Source organism: Abrus precatorius, unplaced genomic scaffold, assembly GCF_003935025.1.
Source record: "Abrus precatorius isolate BTA unplaced genomic scaffold, Abrus_2018 Scaffold2, whole genome shotgun sequence".
Taxonomy (NCBI): domain Eukaryota; kingdom Viridiplantae; phylum Streptophyta; class Magnoliopsida; order Fabales; family Fabaceae; genus Abrus; species Abrus precatorius.
In genome coordinates, this window is record NW_020874362.1 from 11,537,055 (window position 1) to 11,558,349 (window position 21,295).

The window sequence follows — 21,295 nt, forward strand, 5'->3', positions numbered from 1 at the left end:
TGATCTCACTGAGGAAGTCTATTTGGAGCAACCTCTTGGTTTTGTTGTTTAAGGGGAGTCTTCCGGATTAGTCTGTCGTCTTCAAAAATCCTTGTAAGGCCTTAAACAGTCTCCTAGGGCATGGTTTTGCAGGATGACTCAGAGTGAAGCAGATCATTCAATTTTCTACCGCCATTCACCCACAGGATGCATTTACTTGATTGTTTATGTCGACAACATTGTTATTATTAGTAGTGATCATCATGACATTACACAAATAAAGCAACACCTATGTCACCATTTTTAGACAAGATCTTGGCAGATTTTGATACTTCTTGGGAATAGTGGTGACAATCTACGAATGGTATTGTTATTTCCTAAAGGAAGTACGCATTGGGTATCTTAGAGGAAACAGGTTTGATGAGTGCTAAACCTGTGGATACTCCTATAGATCCTAATTCTAAACTTCTGCCAAGTTAAGGGAAGCCTCTTTCGGACCCAGAGAAATATGGAGATTGGTTGGGAAGCTAAACTATCTTAATGTGACTCGTCCAGACATCTCTTATGCAGTCAGTGTGGTAAGTCAATTTCTTAATTCTCCCTGTAAAGGACACTGGGACGCATTGATTCACATCTTAAAATATATCAAAGAAGCCCCAGGAAAAGGACTCGTGTATGAGGACAAGGGTCATGCTCAGATTGTAGGTTGCTCTGATGTAGAATGGGCAGGTTCTCCTGTTAATAGAAGATCTACTTTTGGTTATTGCATTCTTATTGGAGAGAATTTGATTTCTTGGAAAAGTAAGAAGCAAAGTGTAGTTGCTCGATCAAGTGCGGAAGCAGAATATCGAGCCATGGCTTTAGCCACATGTGGACTTATGGGGCTGAAACTTTTCAAAGAACTGAGATTTGGGGAGATTACACAAATGACATTTGTTTGTGATAACCAAGCAACCTTGCATTTTGTCTCAAATTCGGTATTTCATGATAGGACAAAGCACATTGAGATCGATTGCCACTTCATTCGTGAGAAGATCTTATCGGGGGACATTACCACAAGCTTTGTCAATTCAAATGACCAACTGGCAAATGTTTTTACTAAGTCTTTGAGAGGTCCTCGAATTAGTTACATATGTGATAAACTTGGTGCATATGATCTATATGCTCAAGCTTTAGGGGGAGTGTTAGAAATATGCAAATATGGAAACATGTAATTATAGTAATGCTGTAATTAGGGAAATGATATGCTGCATTTAGCGAAATAATATTCTTGTAAGTAACCATAATATCTCTGTACTTAATCCTTGTATCAATACTCCTAATATAAATATATGCTCTGGTGTGTAGTTGAGACACACGGATTCACTCAATGCTCTTTAGTTTTATTTTCTCTTAACAGAAGAAAAGATCAGACTGGGGGAAAAATAGGGACACAGACAGGAAGTAGACCTGCTAGCCTGTACAGACCTTTTTCTGCAACTAGAAGCTATTCGAGAGAGGTAGGGTACCCAACCTCAGCAGTTGCTAGTACGAAGGGAAAGGGGTAGTCTTCTGAAACTTTGAGCAGTAGAGGCAGTAACATGGGGTGAACTCGAAGTAGGGGTGCTGCAATCAAAACATTATCTGAGGAAGAAATGCAAGAAAAGTTGTGAAAAGGGTTATGTTTCCATTGTGATGACAAGTTTGGGCCCAACCATGTGTGTAGAAATAAGCAATTACACATGTTGCTGGTAGATGAGATACATCTTGGGAACCTGAGGAATTATTGGAGGAAAGGAATAGGGAAGATGATGTGCAGGACAGCCAGAGAATACTGCAGTTGTTCATGTTTGCCATTGCAGGACTTATTTCCAGAAATTCTTGGAAAGTATGGAGACAAATAGGGAAGGAGAAAGTAGTGGTCTTGATAGATTGTGGAGTCTCTCAAATAGGTTGACATAGTGCCATCAAGTTTTCGAGCTGCAACTACATCCATGTGTCAGAGGCCCCAGAATCATAGTTATTACCATCCAGCTTGTCAGTAGACAGCAGAGCAGTGTGAATATCGAAGCTTCAAGTTTAGGAGGACCTGGAGTCGCCATGGGCCAGCTTAGAAGAGAGAGAAATGCAACCAAATAGTGGCAAAACAAGGTAAAAGCAGCAGTTGAAACTCAAATGGAGAAAGTGACCACGGGGTTGGGTTGGGTTGCACAAAGGGGGGCAACACCAGTGGTGGTGGTAAGCCAGTAAAAAAAGCACGCCGGGGGTGTGAACAGTGCTGCTGGAAAGTCGTTGGAGATTGACTAGTGCATTCAGAAAAGTCGCTGGTGGAGTGAACAGTAGTGGCAAAAAAATATCAGAAACCGGAGACATGTTTTCTGAAAAAAAAATACACCTATGAGTGGTGGCCCCACAGGGAAATGTTTTCAAACGATATCATTTCAAGCAGAGGATGAACAGAAAAATAGAGCTTTAGCACTTTTAGAAAAGCAATGCTTTATCTCTTTCAGCAAAAAAAGGCATGAAATCATGAACAGAAAAGGATAGTGGAGAGAAAAAACCAGAGCATGAACATCAAAATAGAGCTTGAACAGCAAAGCAGAAGATGAAGAGAAAAATAGAGCTTGAAGCAAGAGTGATTAGTGAACAGAAAAACGGAGGAGAATCCAGTAAAGCTGATTTCTCTGTTGAACAGAAAAACAGAGAAGACGTCGGAAAAACTTATTTTGCTAGTGAAATGGAATGAGTGAGCTAGTGAGAAACCACTAAGGCCCTGACTTTTCGTGCAAAGAGGAGCATGCAAAGAAGATGAAATTAATTTGATATAGGTTTTATAAAGGGTAGTAAATGATCTTTCTATCCTTAATATTAATCAAAACACACTATTTTAGGAAAAACAGAATAGGGTTTTTATACTCTCACAAAATTGCGCAATAGCGCATGCGAACTGCTCCTATCCTGGCTTCAAACCCCTGCAACTGCCGCAACGTGACAAATGCCCTGCATCATGGAGGCCGACGGTCATGCTATGCCCCGCTGGCACGATAGCGCCACTGTAGTGCACTATTAACAAATTCCCTCCCAAAAACATGCAATATCCTGGGATAGACCTTCTATGAATGACCGATCCCACATAATCTGCACCAATGTACATTTCAATGGATAACATTTCTTCTTTCTTAAATAGCAACCCTCTTCTTGGACTTTCTTTCAGATATTGAAGAATCTTGTTGACAGCTTGTAAATATCTCTCTCTAGTGTCACGCATAAACTGGTTGACCATCCTAACAGCATAAGCGATGTCAGGCCTAGTATGTGCTAGATAAGCTTTCCCACAAGTCTCTGATACTGTGTTTTTTACATAGGTGGGCTCCTCATTGTTTCTGATTCTGTGATTATGTTCTATAGGTGATTTGATGGCCTTACAACCAACTTTCCCTGTTTCCTTGAGGAGATCAAGAACATACTTTTTTTTTTTTGAAATCAAAATACCTTGTCTCGAAAACTCAATTCCAAGAAAGTACTTCGGTTTTCCCAAGTCTTTCATTCTAAACTGAGCGGCTAGTTCTTCCTTCAATTGCTGAGTTTTACTTCATCATCACATGCAATGATCATGTCATCCACATACACTAACAAAATGTTTAGCTTGCCACTTTTTCAGTGTTTTATGCATGAGTGAATCATCCAAACCTTGCATTTAAGTCCATAGAGAGCCTTCTTCAGTCTACATGCCTTGTTTTCACCATCACTCGGACCATACTTAGGTGGGATATCCATATACACCTATTCCTCCAAGTCTCTATGTAGAAAAGCTTTTTTAACATCATACTAGTGTAGTTCCCATCCAAGATGTGCTGCTAATGAAAGAATGATCCTGACAGTGTTCATCTTTGCGACCAGTGCAAAAGTTTCTTCATAATCAATTCCATAAGTTTGGGTGTATCCTTTTGCAATCAGTCTCGTCTTGTACTAATCAAGGGTGCCATTTGAGTGATACTTGACAGTGTACACCCACTTGCAACCAACAACTTTCTCGTCAACTTTATTTGTTTTTTCATTTTGGTGTCTTTGAAAATTGTTTTCTCCATTTATTTTTTGATTCAGTATTTTCCTTTCTCTTTTGTAACATTGTCTCTTTCAATTTCATTATTTCTTCAGGTCTTTTGTGTAATTGGAGATATCTCTTTACTGCATGATACAAATGGTTTGACAATTTTGAACCAGAGGTAGGAAATATCTACCGAATATTGGGTTATAATAACAGATTACTTGATAGCTAATAACATAATATCTTAGCAATAATTATTACCCTTGTATTTATGACTCCTAATATAAATATATGCTCTACTTTTGAATTCAAACACACATATTTATTCACATTTTGTCACATATCTCTCTGAACATACTTATTGGTCAATAAGGCTATACTATGGCTGCTTATACTTGCATGTTCCACAGCTAACATTCTAAAAATATTTCAACTTTTAGGAAATTGCGGAAACCAATGACAATTCTTGTGGTTAATAATCATGGAGGTGCAATTTTCAGTTTTCTCCCTTTGGCAGATAAAGTTGAACCCTGTATACTGCATCAATATTTTTACACCGCTCATAACATTTCGATTCGTGCGCTATGCATGGCACATGGGTATGAATCTAAATATTGGGCAAGAATTATGTGAAAGATGCTTTTGTCTTATTGATATTTCTGTTTTCTTTATGGTATATCCTTCTCTTTCTCTGGTTGCTTATTATGTAACTGATGCCATTAAGTTGTTTGATACTTTATTCTGTTTGGTAGAAAAAAATGGGAGACATCAAATTTGAATAGTGTTTACATTAAGTCTGAAAATTTGGTTTTTGACCGAGCTCAGTTGTGTTGTGTGATCCATGTAACCGACATTACCTAGTGAGATAAGGCTTGATTGTTGTTGCATTGTGTTTACTTTGCTCTTGTGCTACGGCAGTTACTGGGATGTCTATTTCAACTTTATACTCATGAATGGAGAGTTGGTATGGTCTTTTCTAATTTGATCTTGAAACATTGCAGTAGTGGGTTGTTGTTACAATACAAGAAGGGCAGTATTAACATGAGATTTTCACTGTTACTTGTTTAATATTACCTGACGAATTAATACTATCCTGATCTTGTAATAGGTGTCAGCATAGCAATAGCAGAAATTCTGTAATGTATAACAGCAAGTAAATATGCATTATGTATTCTGTTTGAACTTAAATATTTTGCCCAATTATTTGGATATCTACAGTTCATGCTTTCCAATCCTAACTTTTCCTGAGGAAAAACTCATTATACTTGCAGTATCAAACATTTACATGTGAAGACAAAGGTAGAACTTGAAGAAGCTTTGTGTGTAGCTCAACATGAACGGCTGGATTGTATGGTTGAAATTGAGAGTTCCATTGATGCCAATGCTAGCTTTCACAGGTTTATATGCGTGACACTTATTTAATATTTTGTTGTTTGAATGTATTATCACCTCTTTCCTGACATGTCTCTCTCGGTTCAGCATTTTGAAAAAAATTGCTCTCCAAACTGCTCAACACACCATAAGATTCCTCTCAGTGATTTTCAGTCAAGGCTCTATAAAGGATGACTTTTGTTTATACAAAATTTCTAAAATACACTGCTTAAAATATAGGTGAGTTGTCACATTATACCTAGATTCTTATCACTACTTTCCTATTTGGAGATTTGATATTAATTTTCATTTCTTTCAATTCTTTTCCTGTGTATGCAATGGTTCGGTGGCAGAATTGCACTAAGTGCTCCTCTAACATCTGCATCTATTGATGATAGTTGTAAGGAATTCTATAGAGAAGGATTTATTTTTTCTTTAATTCTTGAAGATGGAAGTGTTGGTTATGGTGAGGTTGGTATCCTTTAGAAATTATATCTTCTTTTGTATCTTGTTTTAATTTGGTGTCTTGGTTTATGATTGTTAGAAATATAACTTGTTAATATCTGTAGGGATTTGATGATGATTAGCATTTATTTATAATATGTATGTGTTTCATTACATTGTAAACTAGAAATACACTGTTATACTGTTTTAGACAGAATAACTTAAATATAATAATGATTACATAATGGAACAGGTTAGGCCAGTGGTAATTGTTTATATGCATATGGGCTTCACAGTATACTCAAGACTAGAGAATCATAACATTTACTTAAGATGAAGCCCAGTCTTCCTTTTAAGACTTCTTTTCGTACATCTCTAGTTCCCCTTTAGCCATGGCTTTAGCCACTTGTGAACTTATATGGCTTAAACAACTACTCAAAGAATTAAGATTTGGAGAAGTTAGAGAGATGATGCTTGTGATAATTAGGCAGCTTTACATATTGAGTCAAATCTAGTTTTCAATGAGAGGACTGAATACATTGAGATAGATTGTCACTTCATTAGAGAGAAGATTTTATCTGTAGACATCATTACTAGTTTTGTTAATTCTCATAATCAACAGGCAAATGTCTATACCAAGTCTTTAAGAGGTCCTTGAATTATTTATATATGCAACAAACTTGGTGCATATGATTTATATGCTCTTGCATGAGAGGGAGTGTTGGAATTATGTAATTATTTATTATAGTAATATTATAAATAGGAAAATTAGTATCTTTGTAATTATAGTAACTTCTTATTTTGTATCAATAGTTTCTATTATAAATATATGTTTCGGTATGTAGTCAAGACACACAAATTCATCCTATGTTTCTTATCCTCCTTTCTCAACAACTATAATTACATATATTTAATAGATAACATGTTGACAGAAAAGAACGAGACAACATGTGAATGAATTCATGTGTCTTGTGTTATGTACCGGAGCAAATATTTATATTGTGTCATTGTGTTAGAAACTGGTTCAAATATTACGAAGATTGTGGAAGAACTCCCAATTTACAGAACTTTGAGAGTATAACTCCCAAATAATTTACATAACTTTGATTGAAGGGAGGACAAGTGATTTATATTAATTTTGTGCTCAACAAGAAAATTTTTTGTCAAGTTTTTCTTTGCATGAATTACACACAATGCAAGATCTAACATCTAACATTTGCAAGATCCATTAATCAATCATGTGGTTCAAACAGTTCAAGAGTGATAGTCATCCACTCTTGAGCTGAGTTAATCACGAGTGGTTAGTGTTGTAAATTCTTAGCCCTTATCTTTGTATGTAACAATTCCTTTTTTTGTTATCCAATTCCTTTTCGAACTTTCTGTACAACAGTCTCTCAAGCTTTTTAAAACACTGTTAGTCTGTTATTGGCACCAAACAGGTTGCACCTCTTGAGATCCACAAGGAAAATCTGGTAGATGCGGAGCATCAACTCAGGTTTCTTATACATGTCATGCAACAGGTTGATATTAGTTGCTTCCTCTCTCTATTGAAGGGTTCATTTTCAAATTGGATATGGAGTGAGTTGGGCATCTTGGTAAGCTGTCTAATCTACATCATTTAGACAATGGCTAGATATATAATATAAATAAGAACCACTAATGAACCCACACCTAAAAGCTTAAACTTTTGGGTGATGAGTTCCTTGATCTGGAATTAAGTTCTTTTCTAACAAAATGATTTTGTATGAGGGGTGTGATTACAGAATACAGGTACGTTGAAGGTTTCTTTAATGTGCTCCTGTGACACCTGAATAGATTGGGAAACTTTTTCCTTGAAGATAAATTTTTCAAATCTTAATACAATCAAATTTAACGTTTTCTTGATTCTGTGATGCAGCCATCTTCTATTTTTCCCAGTGTCAGATGTGGTCTGGAAATGGCTATCCTCAATGCCATTGCTGATGTAAAAGGCACCAACATGTTGAACATACTCCATCCCCCAACAAATGAGAACAATAAATGTGAAAGGTCATTAAATGTTCAGATTTGTGCACTAATTGATTCAAATGGGTCTCCAACTGAAGTAGCTAATGTTGCTGCCTCATTAATTGCGGAAGGATTTTCTGCTATTAAGCTGAAGGTGAACTACTATTTCATTATTTAGTTTCTGCTGGATATACAGTCAGTTCTCTGCTGCATTTTATACAGACTAACTATTGGAGAGGCTAAAAGCCAATAGGTTATAATGCTATGCAGGTAGCACGTGGGGGTGATCCAATAAAGGATGCGTCATTAATACAAGAAGTGCGAAAGAAAGTTGGTTGCCACATTATCATCCGAGCAGATGCTAATCGAAACTGGACTTATGAAGAAGCTATAAAATTCAGCTCTTTGGTTAAGGATTGTAACCTGCAGTATATTGAGGTAGACTAAGAAGAAAATAAGACATTTTTAATATTTCATGGATTCTCAAGTTTTCTTTAGAGTCTCCCTACATGGTTGGTTGTGAAAGCTTTCTCACAAAGCTGTCAAAAATAAGCATTCATTCAAACATGTCTAGACCAATACATTTATTGCTGTATGTTTTTGATACAATTTTAACATGATTCAAATGTCCTCCTTGCAGGAACCTGTTCAGCATGAAGATGATATTCTCAAGTTTTGTGAAGAAAGTGGCTTACCTGTTGCGCTAGATGAAACCATAGATAAAATTCAAGAAAATCCCATGGAAAAGCTAGTGAAGTTTACTCATCCAGCAATAGCTGCTGTTGTATGTAAATAAGAATTTCTATAACATATTAAGGAGCAGGGTAGCTATAATTCATTCTGGTAGTGGTACTATGTTTCTTTCCAAAATCAAAATATAATTATTTTATCAAACTGCAAGGTCACTTTTCTGTGGAATAGAGATAAATTTAGCCTACCTATAGTCAGCGACAGCAAGACTTTAGTTTTTAGGGATATACTAATGAAATAATTATGATGTAGAACATAACTCCAAAGGTGCTCCCTTTGGCAGTGTACTCCCCTGAATAAACCTAGAGTACTCTTCTAGGGTGGATACTCTCTGACTCAATTGTGAAAATGAAGTAAAAGCGAATTTGTGTGCACATAGAGAACCTATTTATAGACTCAATAAACTCTTAAGCCCAATATGAGCCAAAAGTAAAGAGAATAAAATCCCTTAATAGCAAAATAATCCCAAATCAAAACAACAGCTTTGTTTGATTTTGGTGCTACTGTACTTATAAATCAAAATAGACAAATAATCCCAAATCAAAATCCCTAAAATAAATCAAATCAAATCAAATCAAATTGATAACCCAATCTGCTAAAAGTTATGCTATCCTATCCATATTTTGTACCTTTAATTCATGCGGTAGGATTAGAAAAAACTAGAAACAATGCTTAATCATTATTGAGCTTCCATAGTACTGCATTCAGTGATGATGATGATGATGCTGACTGATTTGGAATTGTGAAGACATTTACTTTTTATGTGTGTTTGACTATTGTCGCTCCAACTGGATCAATATCTTGATTAAATGAATGTAATCATCTTTTGTGATTCCCTGTCAGAACTTTATTTACAATTTAAAAAGCTCAGTTAAATGATCTTGTGCATGTAAAATGCTAACTCTGTCTTATTTAGAATTTTATTTTGATTTTTCAGGTGATTAAACCAAGTGTTGTTGGTGGATTTGAGAATGCAGCATTAATTGCGCAGTGGGCTCACCAGCTAGGGAAGATGGCTGTTGTTAGTGCTGCATTTGAAAGCAGTCTTAGTCTGTCTGCATATACTCAGTTTTCTAGTTATCTAGAAATACTGAGTTCAAATACATTCAAAATGTTAGATAATATAGCAGCACCTATTGTAGCTCATGGTCTAGGAACATATCGTTGGCTTAAAGAAGATGTAGCACCAAATCCTCTTTTGATTTGTCGTAATCCCCATAGTGGTTTTATTGAAGCATCTGTGGTGAATGCTAGTCAATTTGTACATGATTTTCAAGTCAACCAGAATGTAATCTCTAACGTTATTGTTGAGGAGCCAGTTCGTCAGTACCAATTCAAGGTAGACCTTGACAATTTGTCTTGTTTATTTGAAGTTCGTGAAACAGGGCCTAAAACAAATGTAAGTAAAAGTTTTTCCGTACAAAATAATTATTGTTTTAGTTAAGTTCTTAAAATTTAATAAATTTGCTGTGATTAACGGTCAATATTTTGATTCACTGTCCTTTAATGCTTATTTATTAATATTAATTTAGATGCAGAATATTAATATGATAACATAAATATATAGAGTGCACCCTAAGTCCTTCCATATTTATATATGCTCTTACATTAACATAAAAATATATGCAAATAAAGTCAAGCAGAAGATTATAATGCTTTATGTCTTTGGATTCTTAACATACACTCTTAAACTGTATCATATATCAGATGGGATCATACAGTTATTGAAATTGCAAAAATATACCAAGTGAACAGATGTTACGGTTATTATAATGAATGGAAATCCAATGGCTAATTTTAAGTTCAGTCTCTGTGCCTTTGCTTTCTCTATTAAGCAAATCTGCTCTATAAATGTGTAAAATACTCAATCTTTGCATGTCTTAACTTGAAAGTAAAAATTGATTCCTTCATACAGATCTGATTTAGTTAGATTTAGCAAATGTAGGATAATGTACTGGTATTTCTTCATGGTTTTCTTGGAACTGGTGAAGATTGGATTAGTATCATGAAGACCTTTTCTGGTTCAGCAAGATGCATTTCAGTTGACCTTCCTGGTCATGGAAAATCGATATTAAATGGTGCAAAGGGTGCTGGTGAGGAACCATGGTTGTCACTGGAAATAATTGCTGCTATATTGCATAAATTAATTTACCTTATAGCTCCAGCAAAAGTTACACTCGTTGGGTATTCAATGGGAGCAAGAATTGCATTGTATATGGCACTGAAATTTAGCACTAAGGTATTGGAGTTATATTCAATGTTATTACTTTGTTTTAATGTTTTCATGACAATTGGTAAACAATTTGAACTTCTATGTTGCAGACAAAAGGAGCTGTATTAATATCTGGAAGCCCTGGATTAAAAGATAAATTATCAAGAAAAATTCGTGCAGCTAAAGATGATTCTAGAGCTCGCACAGTTGTTGCACATGGTTTACAACTTTTCCTGAGTTCCTGGTATGCAGGACGGCTGTGGAAAAGGTAACCTTTGTTTCTATTCTAACCTTTAAATTGTTCAGGGATTTATGTTGATGTTACCGTACTTGTATGATTTATTCCTTCTGTAAGTCTCAACAATTGTTTTATCAAACAGCTTAAGGAGTCATCCTCATTTCAATCAAATCATTGCTTGTCGCTTGAAGCATGATGACATGCAGAATCTTGCACAGATGCTGTCCGGATTAAGCATAGGAAGGCAACCGTAAGCTAATTAAGCTTATTAACTATTTTCTAATTCCTTAGCTTTGGTTATTTGTTATTGTCTTCTTCTCCATGCAGCATCTTATTTATAGGATTAGGAACAACCATATCCAAAGCCCTTAATATCTCAGAGGTTTTGTGAAAATTGTTTTGTACAAAGAACATTCAAGACATGAAAAATATAATATATACAATGTATAATAAATCAATTGATACATGCATGATCACTGCTCAATAAAGTATCCTCCCTCCCCCGTGTGGTGAAATCCATCAGCATGCAGCAGCAGAGGAAAAATCTATAATAAAACTAAATAGATGATGTTCAACTGGCAACCAGGTAACTATGGTGTCAGATTAATATGCAAAACACTGACTGTTAGACACAAGGATATAGGTGAACACAAATGAAACCTCAAATCAAAACCTAATCTGGCCACAAACTGGAAAATTTTGGTCCTACAGAATTTTGCAATCTCAAAGGAGTGAAAATTCCCTAACCGCACAATTGTGTGTGTAGGTTTTAGGGAAGAGGGAATATTATTTTTATTTACTGAATTCTGATTACATTCCAGAATAAATAGACAGAATTGGTAACACCAAGCCTTATCTCACTAGGTGATGTCCTAAGACAACTGAATATGACCATCAATGAAAGAAACAAACCATCTTTTTCTAGAAGAGGTAGCCTCTACTAGGTCCCCATACATCACTATGTATTGAAGTAAAAGGACTGGACTCTTTATACGATTGAGAATAATAAAATGATTTATGATGTTTAGCTAGTTGACACACTTCACAAATAAACAAAGATGGATTTTGATTCATTAGGAGGCAAATGTTTCAAGTACAGAAGGCCTGGGTGCCTAACCTATAATGCCACAGTATGAAGGGCGTAGCATAATTCTTCTTCATGCCTCTTCTAGTCTGACTTTTGAGAAGACTTCTCTAATTGGAGGTAATGGCTTCTGACCAAGCATTCTGCCTCTAACTTCATCTTATTCATGGTTAAGGCTTGATAAAAACATATTGTTGATAGAGGAGATTCTGAGAGACATTGGAATGAATCTGGGTGTATTGGTCACAACGGAGCTATTGAATTTTATAAGGAAGAGACCATAATTACCAAATATACAGTTATTGTTGTAAAATATAATTAGGAGATTTGTTATGTAATTAGGACAGATTTGGCTGGTTTAATTTGTACAGTTTTTTTTTTATTTCCTTAATTAGGAGACTAGTAGTCTATATAAATATATTTTGTACAAGCTCTCAATTAATCATAATCAAGCAATTCAAATATTATTCAAATAATATTCTGTTCCTTTTTTCAAGTTGGTATCAGAGCTCCTGATCCAGGGGGCTTTGCTTTTGCATCTTCTAGGCAGCCTTCATTGCTGCGAATCTGCTCACTTTTAGCACTGTCTGCCGCCGTCTGCCACTGACCACCGCGGATCCAACCGAAAAACACACCAGGAGGAGCGCCTCTTCAAGGTTGACCTATCCCCAAAATTTTGCCGTCAATCACCAGTTCTGCCTCCGGCATGTGTATGTCACGCGCTGTCTCCCCAGCTGCTGTTTTTACTTTTTTTTTGACCGAGCGACCACAGACTTGGTCGCTGACCATCCCTGATTCTGTTCAAGGGGTTGTTTCATCTTAATATGGCCTTTTAAGTACTGTTAAGAGATTCTACTTTAAGAGGGACTTCTGTTTCTGCAATTTATCATTCTCCCAATATATCTGAAGACAAGATACTAACGATCTACAGGTTCTGTAAGGATCTTATTGCCTTGATGGGCAAAATTATTTACAATGAGCTCAGTTAGTTCGCACAACCCTCAAGGGACGGAAGAAGTTGAGTCACATTGAAGGAGGCCCTCCAGCCAAAATGGACCCAAAATATGAAGCTTGGGATGATGAAGACTCTCTGATCTTGACCTGGCTGTGGCATTCTATGACACCGGAGATCAGCCAGAATTGCATGTTTTTCTCCAATGCGAAGGAAATTTGGAAGAACCTTAGAAAGACGTATTCTATGAAGAAGGATACTGCAACATGTTATGAAATAGAGAGCAAGATCTTTAATACCAAACAAGGGAGTCTTTCAGTAACAGATTACTATGGAACATTGAATGGTTTATGGATTGAGTTGGACCAGTATCAGAATTTGAAAATGGAGTGTACAGCTGATTCAAAAACACTGACAGAATTCCTAGAAAAGGTGCGAATCTTTAAGTTCTTGCATGGACTAAACTCAGAGTTTGATCCGATTCGAGTTCAGATTTTGGGCAAGAATGATCTTCCTTCTCTCTCGGAGTTGTTCCACATTGTACGAGGTGAAGAAACTCGGAGGTCAATTATGTTGGAAGGGGGGCAGTTCTATTGATGGTTCAGCTTTGGCTATGAGCAAGGGTCCTATGGATGGTTCAGCCTTAGCTAGTGGCAAGGGTCCTATAAAATGCTCTTCATTTGGAAGGCTACCAATAAAAGCTAGCCGTGATGATAGGTTGTGTAGTTATTGTAGGAAGATGGGCCATATTAAGGAGACATGTTTTAGGCTCCATGGGAAGGATGGAGGGTTCAAAGGGCTTACACAACGACATGTTAATCGGGTAACATCTAACTATGAAAGTGCCGCATCTGCCCCACCAGCAGAAAATGTGGTATTAGCTCTCAGCAAAGCAGAGTTAGAATGCCTAAGGGCTCTTATGGACTCTCTTAGTAAGACATCTAGTTCTTGTTCCTTAACCATGACTAGTAAGAGTTCTAGCTTCTTATCCTTTATGGGCTTTGATACCACTGTTGGGTTGGGAAAGTATTTAAGTAGGGAGCCTTACAATTAGTAGGACACCACAATGCAATCCCAAAACCTTAAGGCTATGGGTACATGGGTCCATCTCTTTATAAACCCCTAACTTGCTCATATCCCATTCCATATGGGACTCAATTCACACTTATTTCAACAGTTATTATATTTACAAGATTCTAACATTCAAATAGGTCATATGCACCAAGCTTGTTACATATGTAGTTAATCCGAAGACCCTTAGTGACTTAATAAATATATCTGCTAGTTGATAATGGGAATTGGAAAAATTAGTAGATATTTTCCCTTAATGGAGTTGAGGTAATATGCATGGTGGCCTGGTTATCACATACAAGTGACGTGTAATCTCTCCAAACTTTAGTTCCTAAAGCAACTATTTGAGTTATATAAGTTCCTGACTGGCTATAGCCATAGCTTGATACTTTGCCTCTGCACTGGACCTGACCACAACATTTTGCTTCTTGCTTTTCCAAGAGACAAAGTTATCACCGAAAAATATACAGAACCCAGAAATGGACCTTCTATCAATGAGAGATCCTGCTCAATCTGCATCATAATACCTCACGACTCGAGTGTGTCCTTTGTCTTCATACAAAAGACCCTTTCCTGGAGCTCTTTTGATGTATCAAACAATGTGAGTCACTGCATCCTAATGTTTCTTACATGGAGAGTTAAGGAATTGACTTACTACACTCATTGCGAACGAGATATTTAGACGGACAATAGTGTGGTAGTTCAACTTCTCTACTAATCGTTTGTACCTTTCAGGATCTAGAAGAGGCTCTCCATAATTTGGTAGGAGCTTGACATTGGGATCCATGGGAGTGTCAACTGTCTTGAAATTTAATATTCCTGTTTCTTTTAGAATATCCATTGCATACTTCCTTTGGGATATGATGATTCCATTTTTTGGATTGTGCTACTGCTACTCTCGAGGAATATTTGAGTTTGCTAAGATACTGTCTAAAAATGTTTGAAGAGATGTTTCACCTATGCAATTCCGAGATGGTGACAATGTCATCAACATAAACAACTAGGTAGATGCAACTAGTAGGTGAGTGACGATAGAAGACAGAATGGTTAGCCTTGCTCCGAGTCATGCCAAACTGTTGAATCACAGTACTAATTCTGCTGAACCATGCTTTGGGTGACTACTTGCGGCCATATAAAGATTTTCGTAGTCGACATACAAGCCAAAAGACTCCCCCTAAGCAGCATAGTAAGGAGGTTGCTCCATGTAGACCTCTTTGAGCAAATCACCATGTAAAAAGACATTCTTAATATCCAACTAATAGAGGCCAATGAAGAATGGCAACAATTGATAGAAATAGTCGCACAAAAGGCATTTTGGTCACGGGAGAAAAAGTATTCGCATAATCTAACCCAAAGATTTGAGTATAGCCTTTACCATATACACCCATTAGTAACCAACAACTGACTTTCTTGATGGTAGAGGAACGAAGTTCCAAGTTCCATTGTTCTGTAATGCACACATCTAGTCTAGCATAGCTTGTTGCCATCCTGGATAGGCAAATACATCACCTGCACTCTAGGAATAGAAACAGAGGATAAGGAAGAAAGACAATAATAATAGGAAGGAGAAAGACAATGATAACTCAAAGAAATATAATGAAGAGACACATTAAGAGTAGAATGTATACCTTTTCAAAGAGCAATGGGAGTGGCAGATTTAGGAGGTGGGACCGAAGGATGAGGCAAAAGAGTTGGCTCCGAAGGTGAGTCCATGGTGTTGCTGGTGCTAGGTGGTGGCAATACAGGACGAGTATGGTGCTGATAGACTTGCAAAGGTGGAGATGGGTTTGGAGGGGACGGAGACTCCTCTGGAGGACAAAAAAGGACTAAAACAAGTGTAGTCGTAGAAGGAGAAGACTCAAATGTAGATGTAGATGCTTCAGGTCCAAAGAATGGAATAGAATCAAAGAAAGTAACATCAATAAAGATGAAATACCTGCGAAGAGTAGGAGAATAACACTTGTACCCTTCTTGAGATCGTGGGTACTCGAGAAAAACACACTTATGAGACTGAGGAGAGAGCTTGTCAATGCCAGGATCAAGAGCATGAGCTAAACATGTAGAACCAAAGACCCGAGGTGGTAAAGGATGAAGAGAGTGGTGAGGATATAGAACTTGATGAGGAATTTTACCTTTTAGAATGGAGAAAGGCATGTGGTTGATGAGATAACATGTAGTAAGTATCGCATCACCCCAAAACTAATTAGGAACATGAGAGTGGAGAAGAAGAGTTCGGATGGTCTCAAGAAGATGCCTATTCTTGCATTTTGCAACCCCATTCTATTAGGGGGTATGAGGACTAGATATTTGATGCAACACTCCATGAAATGCCATAAAGGTCTGAAACGGAGTAGACAAATACTCACGTGCATTATCACTTTTTGAAGTGCTAATAGGGATACCGAATTGATTTTTGGTTTCATGAAAAAAGGATTGAAAAATTGAAAATAATTCTAAATATTCTTTCATTAAATATAACCAAGTACAGCGAGAAAAATCTTTTATAAAAATAACAAAATATCTAAACCCTAATGTAGAGGAAATACAACATAGACCCTAAACATCTAAATGAACTAAACAAAAGGGGACGAAGCCCAACTCATAGTGTGACTAGAAAAAGAAGTACGAATATGCTTTCCTAATTGACATGACTCACAAGACAAAGATTCTAACTCCAGCAATGAACATTGTGCATTGGAAAGTAATTCTGACTATGAACAGTACTCCAACAATGAACTGTGCACACTGGAGAGAAGACCCAAAAAATTGGAACTGAAGTGCAGTTTATGGAAAAAAAAAATATTCACTATTGAAAATTGGCCCACCGGCAAGGAAAACTAAAAGTGTTGATGGAATCCATGTGTTTCAACTACACAACAGTGTATATGTTTATATTGATATTAGCAATAATTACATAATATTTGTAGAATATTCTTACCTAATATAATTACAAAGATAGAATTGTTTTATTACTATAGTTACATATATATTTTGCATGTTGGAAATGTGTAATTATAGTAATGTTGTAAATAGGGAAGTTAATATCTCTATAATTACGATAATGATGTAATTGTATATTTTGTTATTTAATTTGTGTATTAATGATTCCTATTATGAATACATGTTCCACTGTGTATCTAAATCCTAACGTGAAATAACCTTAATCTGTGATTACCCAGTGGGCCCACTGCTCGCTGGTGCAAAACCTTTTTTGAAAGTTGTGCGCCTCATTCCGTTTTCTGATTTTACCTTCTCTGGACACCATTCCTCCGCTGGCTGCTATTCTGGTGACTTATCTAGCAATTTTTCCAGCGAACACCCTTGGATTTGGTGCGCCTTCCCCTGTTTGCCCGATCACCAAAAAATCACACTGAATGGTGCATGTCCTCTCTCCTTGCACAGAACACCGGCAGAAAAATGTCAGTGTAATGACTGGGCAGTCAACCATATTGGAAGACATGGTTGACACAGAGAGAGAGAGAGAGAGATGAACCACGGGGTAGTGGGTCCACCAGGTGAACATGGTTGAAGATGCACTAGTAACAAGGACAACTTGGTGCTAGGTAGAAAAGTATATGGACTAGGAAGTGTGAAGAAAAAACACATCAGAGGAAAAAGAATAAAGAACAGTGACCTCAATGTCAACATACAGAGACCAAAAAGCTGCTGGGCTGCAATGCACGGACAGACAGTTGGCTTGAAACAATGCCAGAAAACTGTGGTTTGTGTTTTCGGAAACAACATTCAGATCAGCCTTCGTGTTTTGTCTTAACAGAGTGGAGAACTGTAGTATTTTTACTTAAAACAGGAAACCTATGCATTTCAAATCTGAAAGAGAAATCACAAAAATACCCATAGAAACATATCATACAGTTCACAAAATGATGTGGTAAACAAGATTTTCCCATTAGGAATAGCAGTTGCAACAGCAGGGATTTTCCTGGATAACAGCCAGAATTTGCATATGTGACTACAAGGACAACAAAATGCGGAGCAACCTGATTCTCATAGCAGCCAGAGGCCACCTTGCACTGCTCGAGTGTGCAATTTATAACTCTCAGCTCACTATTCAAAATATGATCTGGTCTGCCATCTTAGAAATTGGGAAATTTAAATGCTTCAGTTGTGTTACAAAACATTGAAGAAATAATGAAATTTGGTTACTTGTGTGAATTTGTTGGATGTAGATGAATTAAATTTGCTAACAAATGTTACTAGAACCATCCTTTAGCACTTCATCTAATACAATTGAAAACAACAAATACATGAATCCATATTCTGGAAAATAAATATATGAATCCATGTAATAAACTTCCACCCTGATTTCATGCTCTTACCCGAAATTTTATGCAATTTACTGGAAATTAAAGCTCTGAGAGCAGAATATTTGAAATATTTTCTACAGTCATTTCCTGTCACTTTGAAATGCTCTATTTCTGTTTCTTCTATAATTTGAAAGATTTCTTAAATATTCAACTTGCCTATTTACCATTTTTGCTGTAAAGGAAATAATCAAGTTCCTTAACTATGAGCTGTGATCACTCATTGAAGAAGTTTCTAATTATACATGTTGATGTTTGCTATCTATGAAAACTCTATTTTAATAGTAGCATCGAATGAGGGGATCCACATGCATCAAACTATCTACTCTTTGATAAGGGCAACAATTTGAACTACTAATTTCTATTGTTTGCAGATATTAATGTTATATATGTAAATGATATAGTCATCATTTAATGCTCCATTATAAGAACTTGCAGAATTTGTTACCTCTTTTCTTTCTCTCTCTGCTTGGCAGGTCATTGTGGGAAGATTTGCCATATTGTAGAATACCCCTTCTTATCATGCATGGAGAGAAGGATACAAAATTTAAGATAATTGCCCGAGAAATGATTAATGCATTATGCTCTGGCTTGGGAAGTAAGCATGAAAAAGGAAATGACCTACATGAGGTTGTGGAAGTTCCCAACTGTGGGCATGCTGCCCATTTGGAGAATCCTCTTCCTATCATTGCTGCCATGAGACAATTCATGACAAGAATATGAAAGTTACGTGCTAGTATTCTTCAGTTGGAGGATCAAAACATGATGCAATATATTTTCTAGATGCAACATATTAATTGTAGGCTTATTGCAAATTCAGACATTACTTCAATTATCATGAACTTTCACTCGTGTGGCCAGATGGGTGTCCTAATGTAACACTACATACAAATACATATGCAAGTTTATGGCTTAATTTGAGTTTTAGTCACTATACTTTGGATCTTATGCAATTTTGGTCCCCCTAGAGAATTTTATTGTCATTTATGTCCATATGAGGGCACTTGTTGTAGTTGCGCAAAGTTGTGGGTGTAGGAAGTGTATACCTGGCATTATTATGTACTTTTGTTACGATATTTACCTTTTGGGAGGAGTACTACTGTGGGAAACCGAGTTATGTTAGGATTTCGTGATTGTTAAATGTATAATGACGAAAGATTTCATGATTCGAGGGATCCTAGAATGGAATAGGGAATTATTATGTTTCCTTAAATAGTTCAGGTCTGCTGGATTTATTTGTACAGTATTCAATGAAATATACAAGAAAAACACTTAACATAGTGCTCAATAGTTCAGATCTGCTGGATTTATTTGTACAGTACTATCATATAATGGCATAATATTATAGTGCTTAATAGGTTACAACCCTTCTAAATTTCTTCTTGTCATTCAACTAATTACATCATAAAAGAACTGAAGGTCTACATAGTGACCCTTAAAGACAAATCACTAAACATGTAACTAGTTGCAACAATCTTAAGCTACTCCCTAATTAGCTCATCTCCTACTCCTTTGGTCCATTTAGATGAGAGTCATTATGTATTCATAACATTGTCAAAAGACACAAAACAAAGAAGAGGGGTGACTACAAATATTCATAAACAATAATACAAGATAATACATATGCTTAAATGAACAAAACATCAGTCAGGCATCAATAATATCAAGTATTCCCATACTTGTCCTTAAATGAATGAAACAATATTCAAGCATCAAGCCATAATTATTCAATGTCTTTTGTTTTTGAATTATCCATGGAGTAATTAATTAATTATCCAACATTTTATTTTCAGGTTGAGATTGAGAGTTCCGTGTCTGCAATTCGGCTGGTGTCATAGGTACATCTTTTCTTTTTACTGGAGATAAAACATAAGTGCACAATTCTTATTTTATGATCACTACTAGCAGCCCACACTCAAACCAATTTTGGTATGCTCTAGTGTTTGTCAAGATAGGCCAGCAAAGTTCCCACTGCCTACGACACAAGTTAGCTAGACTTGGTCTCCTGTAAGTCTTGGGCATTCTCCTATCCCCTATGGTAAGACCAACACTATTTGCTCCTCGCCTGTACCGTGGCATATTCAACCTCTTTCAAAATAAAAAAAACAAATAATATCATAGCCATTAATTGTCCAACAGGCACATTATAACATCTCTATTTCAAGAGAACAATCGATTACATGGACATGGCTAACTCAAAATTTTTCAGATTTCATAAACTAACTTGTAAAATTCATAACTAATTCGATACAAGTTTAAACATCATGAAATCACCAAGGTTTTCTTCCTTTAAATGTCTACTGTAATATAAAATTACAGTCAAAATACAAAAGCTTCCAAAGAATTAATCAAGTTTCAGTTTACCTTTGCTGTTCTTAGATCATTTCACTAAACAACCAGCATATTGTAAAATTCATAATAAATTCAATTCTCATCCAAAACACATGAGACCAGTGAGGTTATTCTCATTAACATGTATATTTTCATGTAAAAATACTTCCAAAATAAAACTATTTCCAGACATCAATTCGTGCTTTAATTTCTCAGTTCATGTCATAGAATAGCACAATTTAACAACAACATATTGGAAAAATCATAAGTTATTAAATTCATCATCAAAACTCATGAAATCAGTGTCATTCTTTCACTTTGGTTATCTAGTTTCATATAAAAATATAATTAAAAATTTATGGCTTTCAGATTCCAGAACAAGTCCTAAACATTCTCTATCACTCTCAGTAACATACTTCTTAGAATCAGTCAAATAGAAAAGTCATAACTATTTTATTTTAAGTCCAAAATTCATCAAACCTTGTGTTAAATTAGGAGAAGTGTCATTTTATGGTACAAGAAGGCATT

General features: G+C 36.1%; 1 protein-coding gene across 1 annotated transcript in view; it reads left to right on the top strand.

Annotated features, from left to right (window-relative positions):
* Positions 1–20,527, top strand: part of LOC113858177 (protein PHYLLO, chloroplastic) — a 55,411-nt gene extending 34,884 nt beyond the window's left edge. Inside the window, exons 13-26 of the mRNA XM_027490686.1 lie at positions 4,117–4,184; positions 4,447–4,605; positions 5,278–5,403; positions 5,486–5,617; positions 5,731–5,848; positions 7,261–7,416; positions 7,719–7,961; positions 8,078–8,245; positions 8,448–8,591; positions 9,495–9,956; positions 10,503–10,796; positions 10,880–11,037; positions 11,150–11,257; positions 18,913–20,527. Coding sequence (XP_027346487.1) covers positions 4,117–4,184; positions 4,447–4,605; positions 5,278–5,403; positions 5,486–5,617; positions 5,731–5,848; positions 7,261–7,416; positions 7,719–7,961; positions 8,078–8,245; positions 8,448–8,591; positions 9,495–9,956; positions 10,503–10,796; positions 10,880–11,037; positions 11,150–11,257; positions 18,913–19,159 — 2,583 coding nt within the window. The 3' untranslated portion in view covers positions 19,160–20,527. The remainder of the gene's footprint in view (positions 1–4,116; positions 4,185–4,446; positions 4,606–5,277; positions 5,404–5,485; positions 5,618–5,730; positions 5,849–7,260; positions 7,417–7,718; positions 7,962–8,077; positions 8,246–8,447; positions 8,592–9,494; positions 9,957–10,502; positions 10,797–10,879; positions 11,038–11,149; positions 11,258–18,912) is intronic.
* The last annotated feature ends 768 nt before the right edge of the window (positions 20,528–21,295 follow it).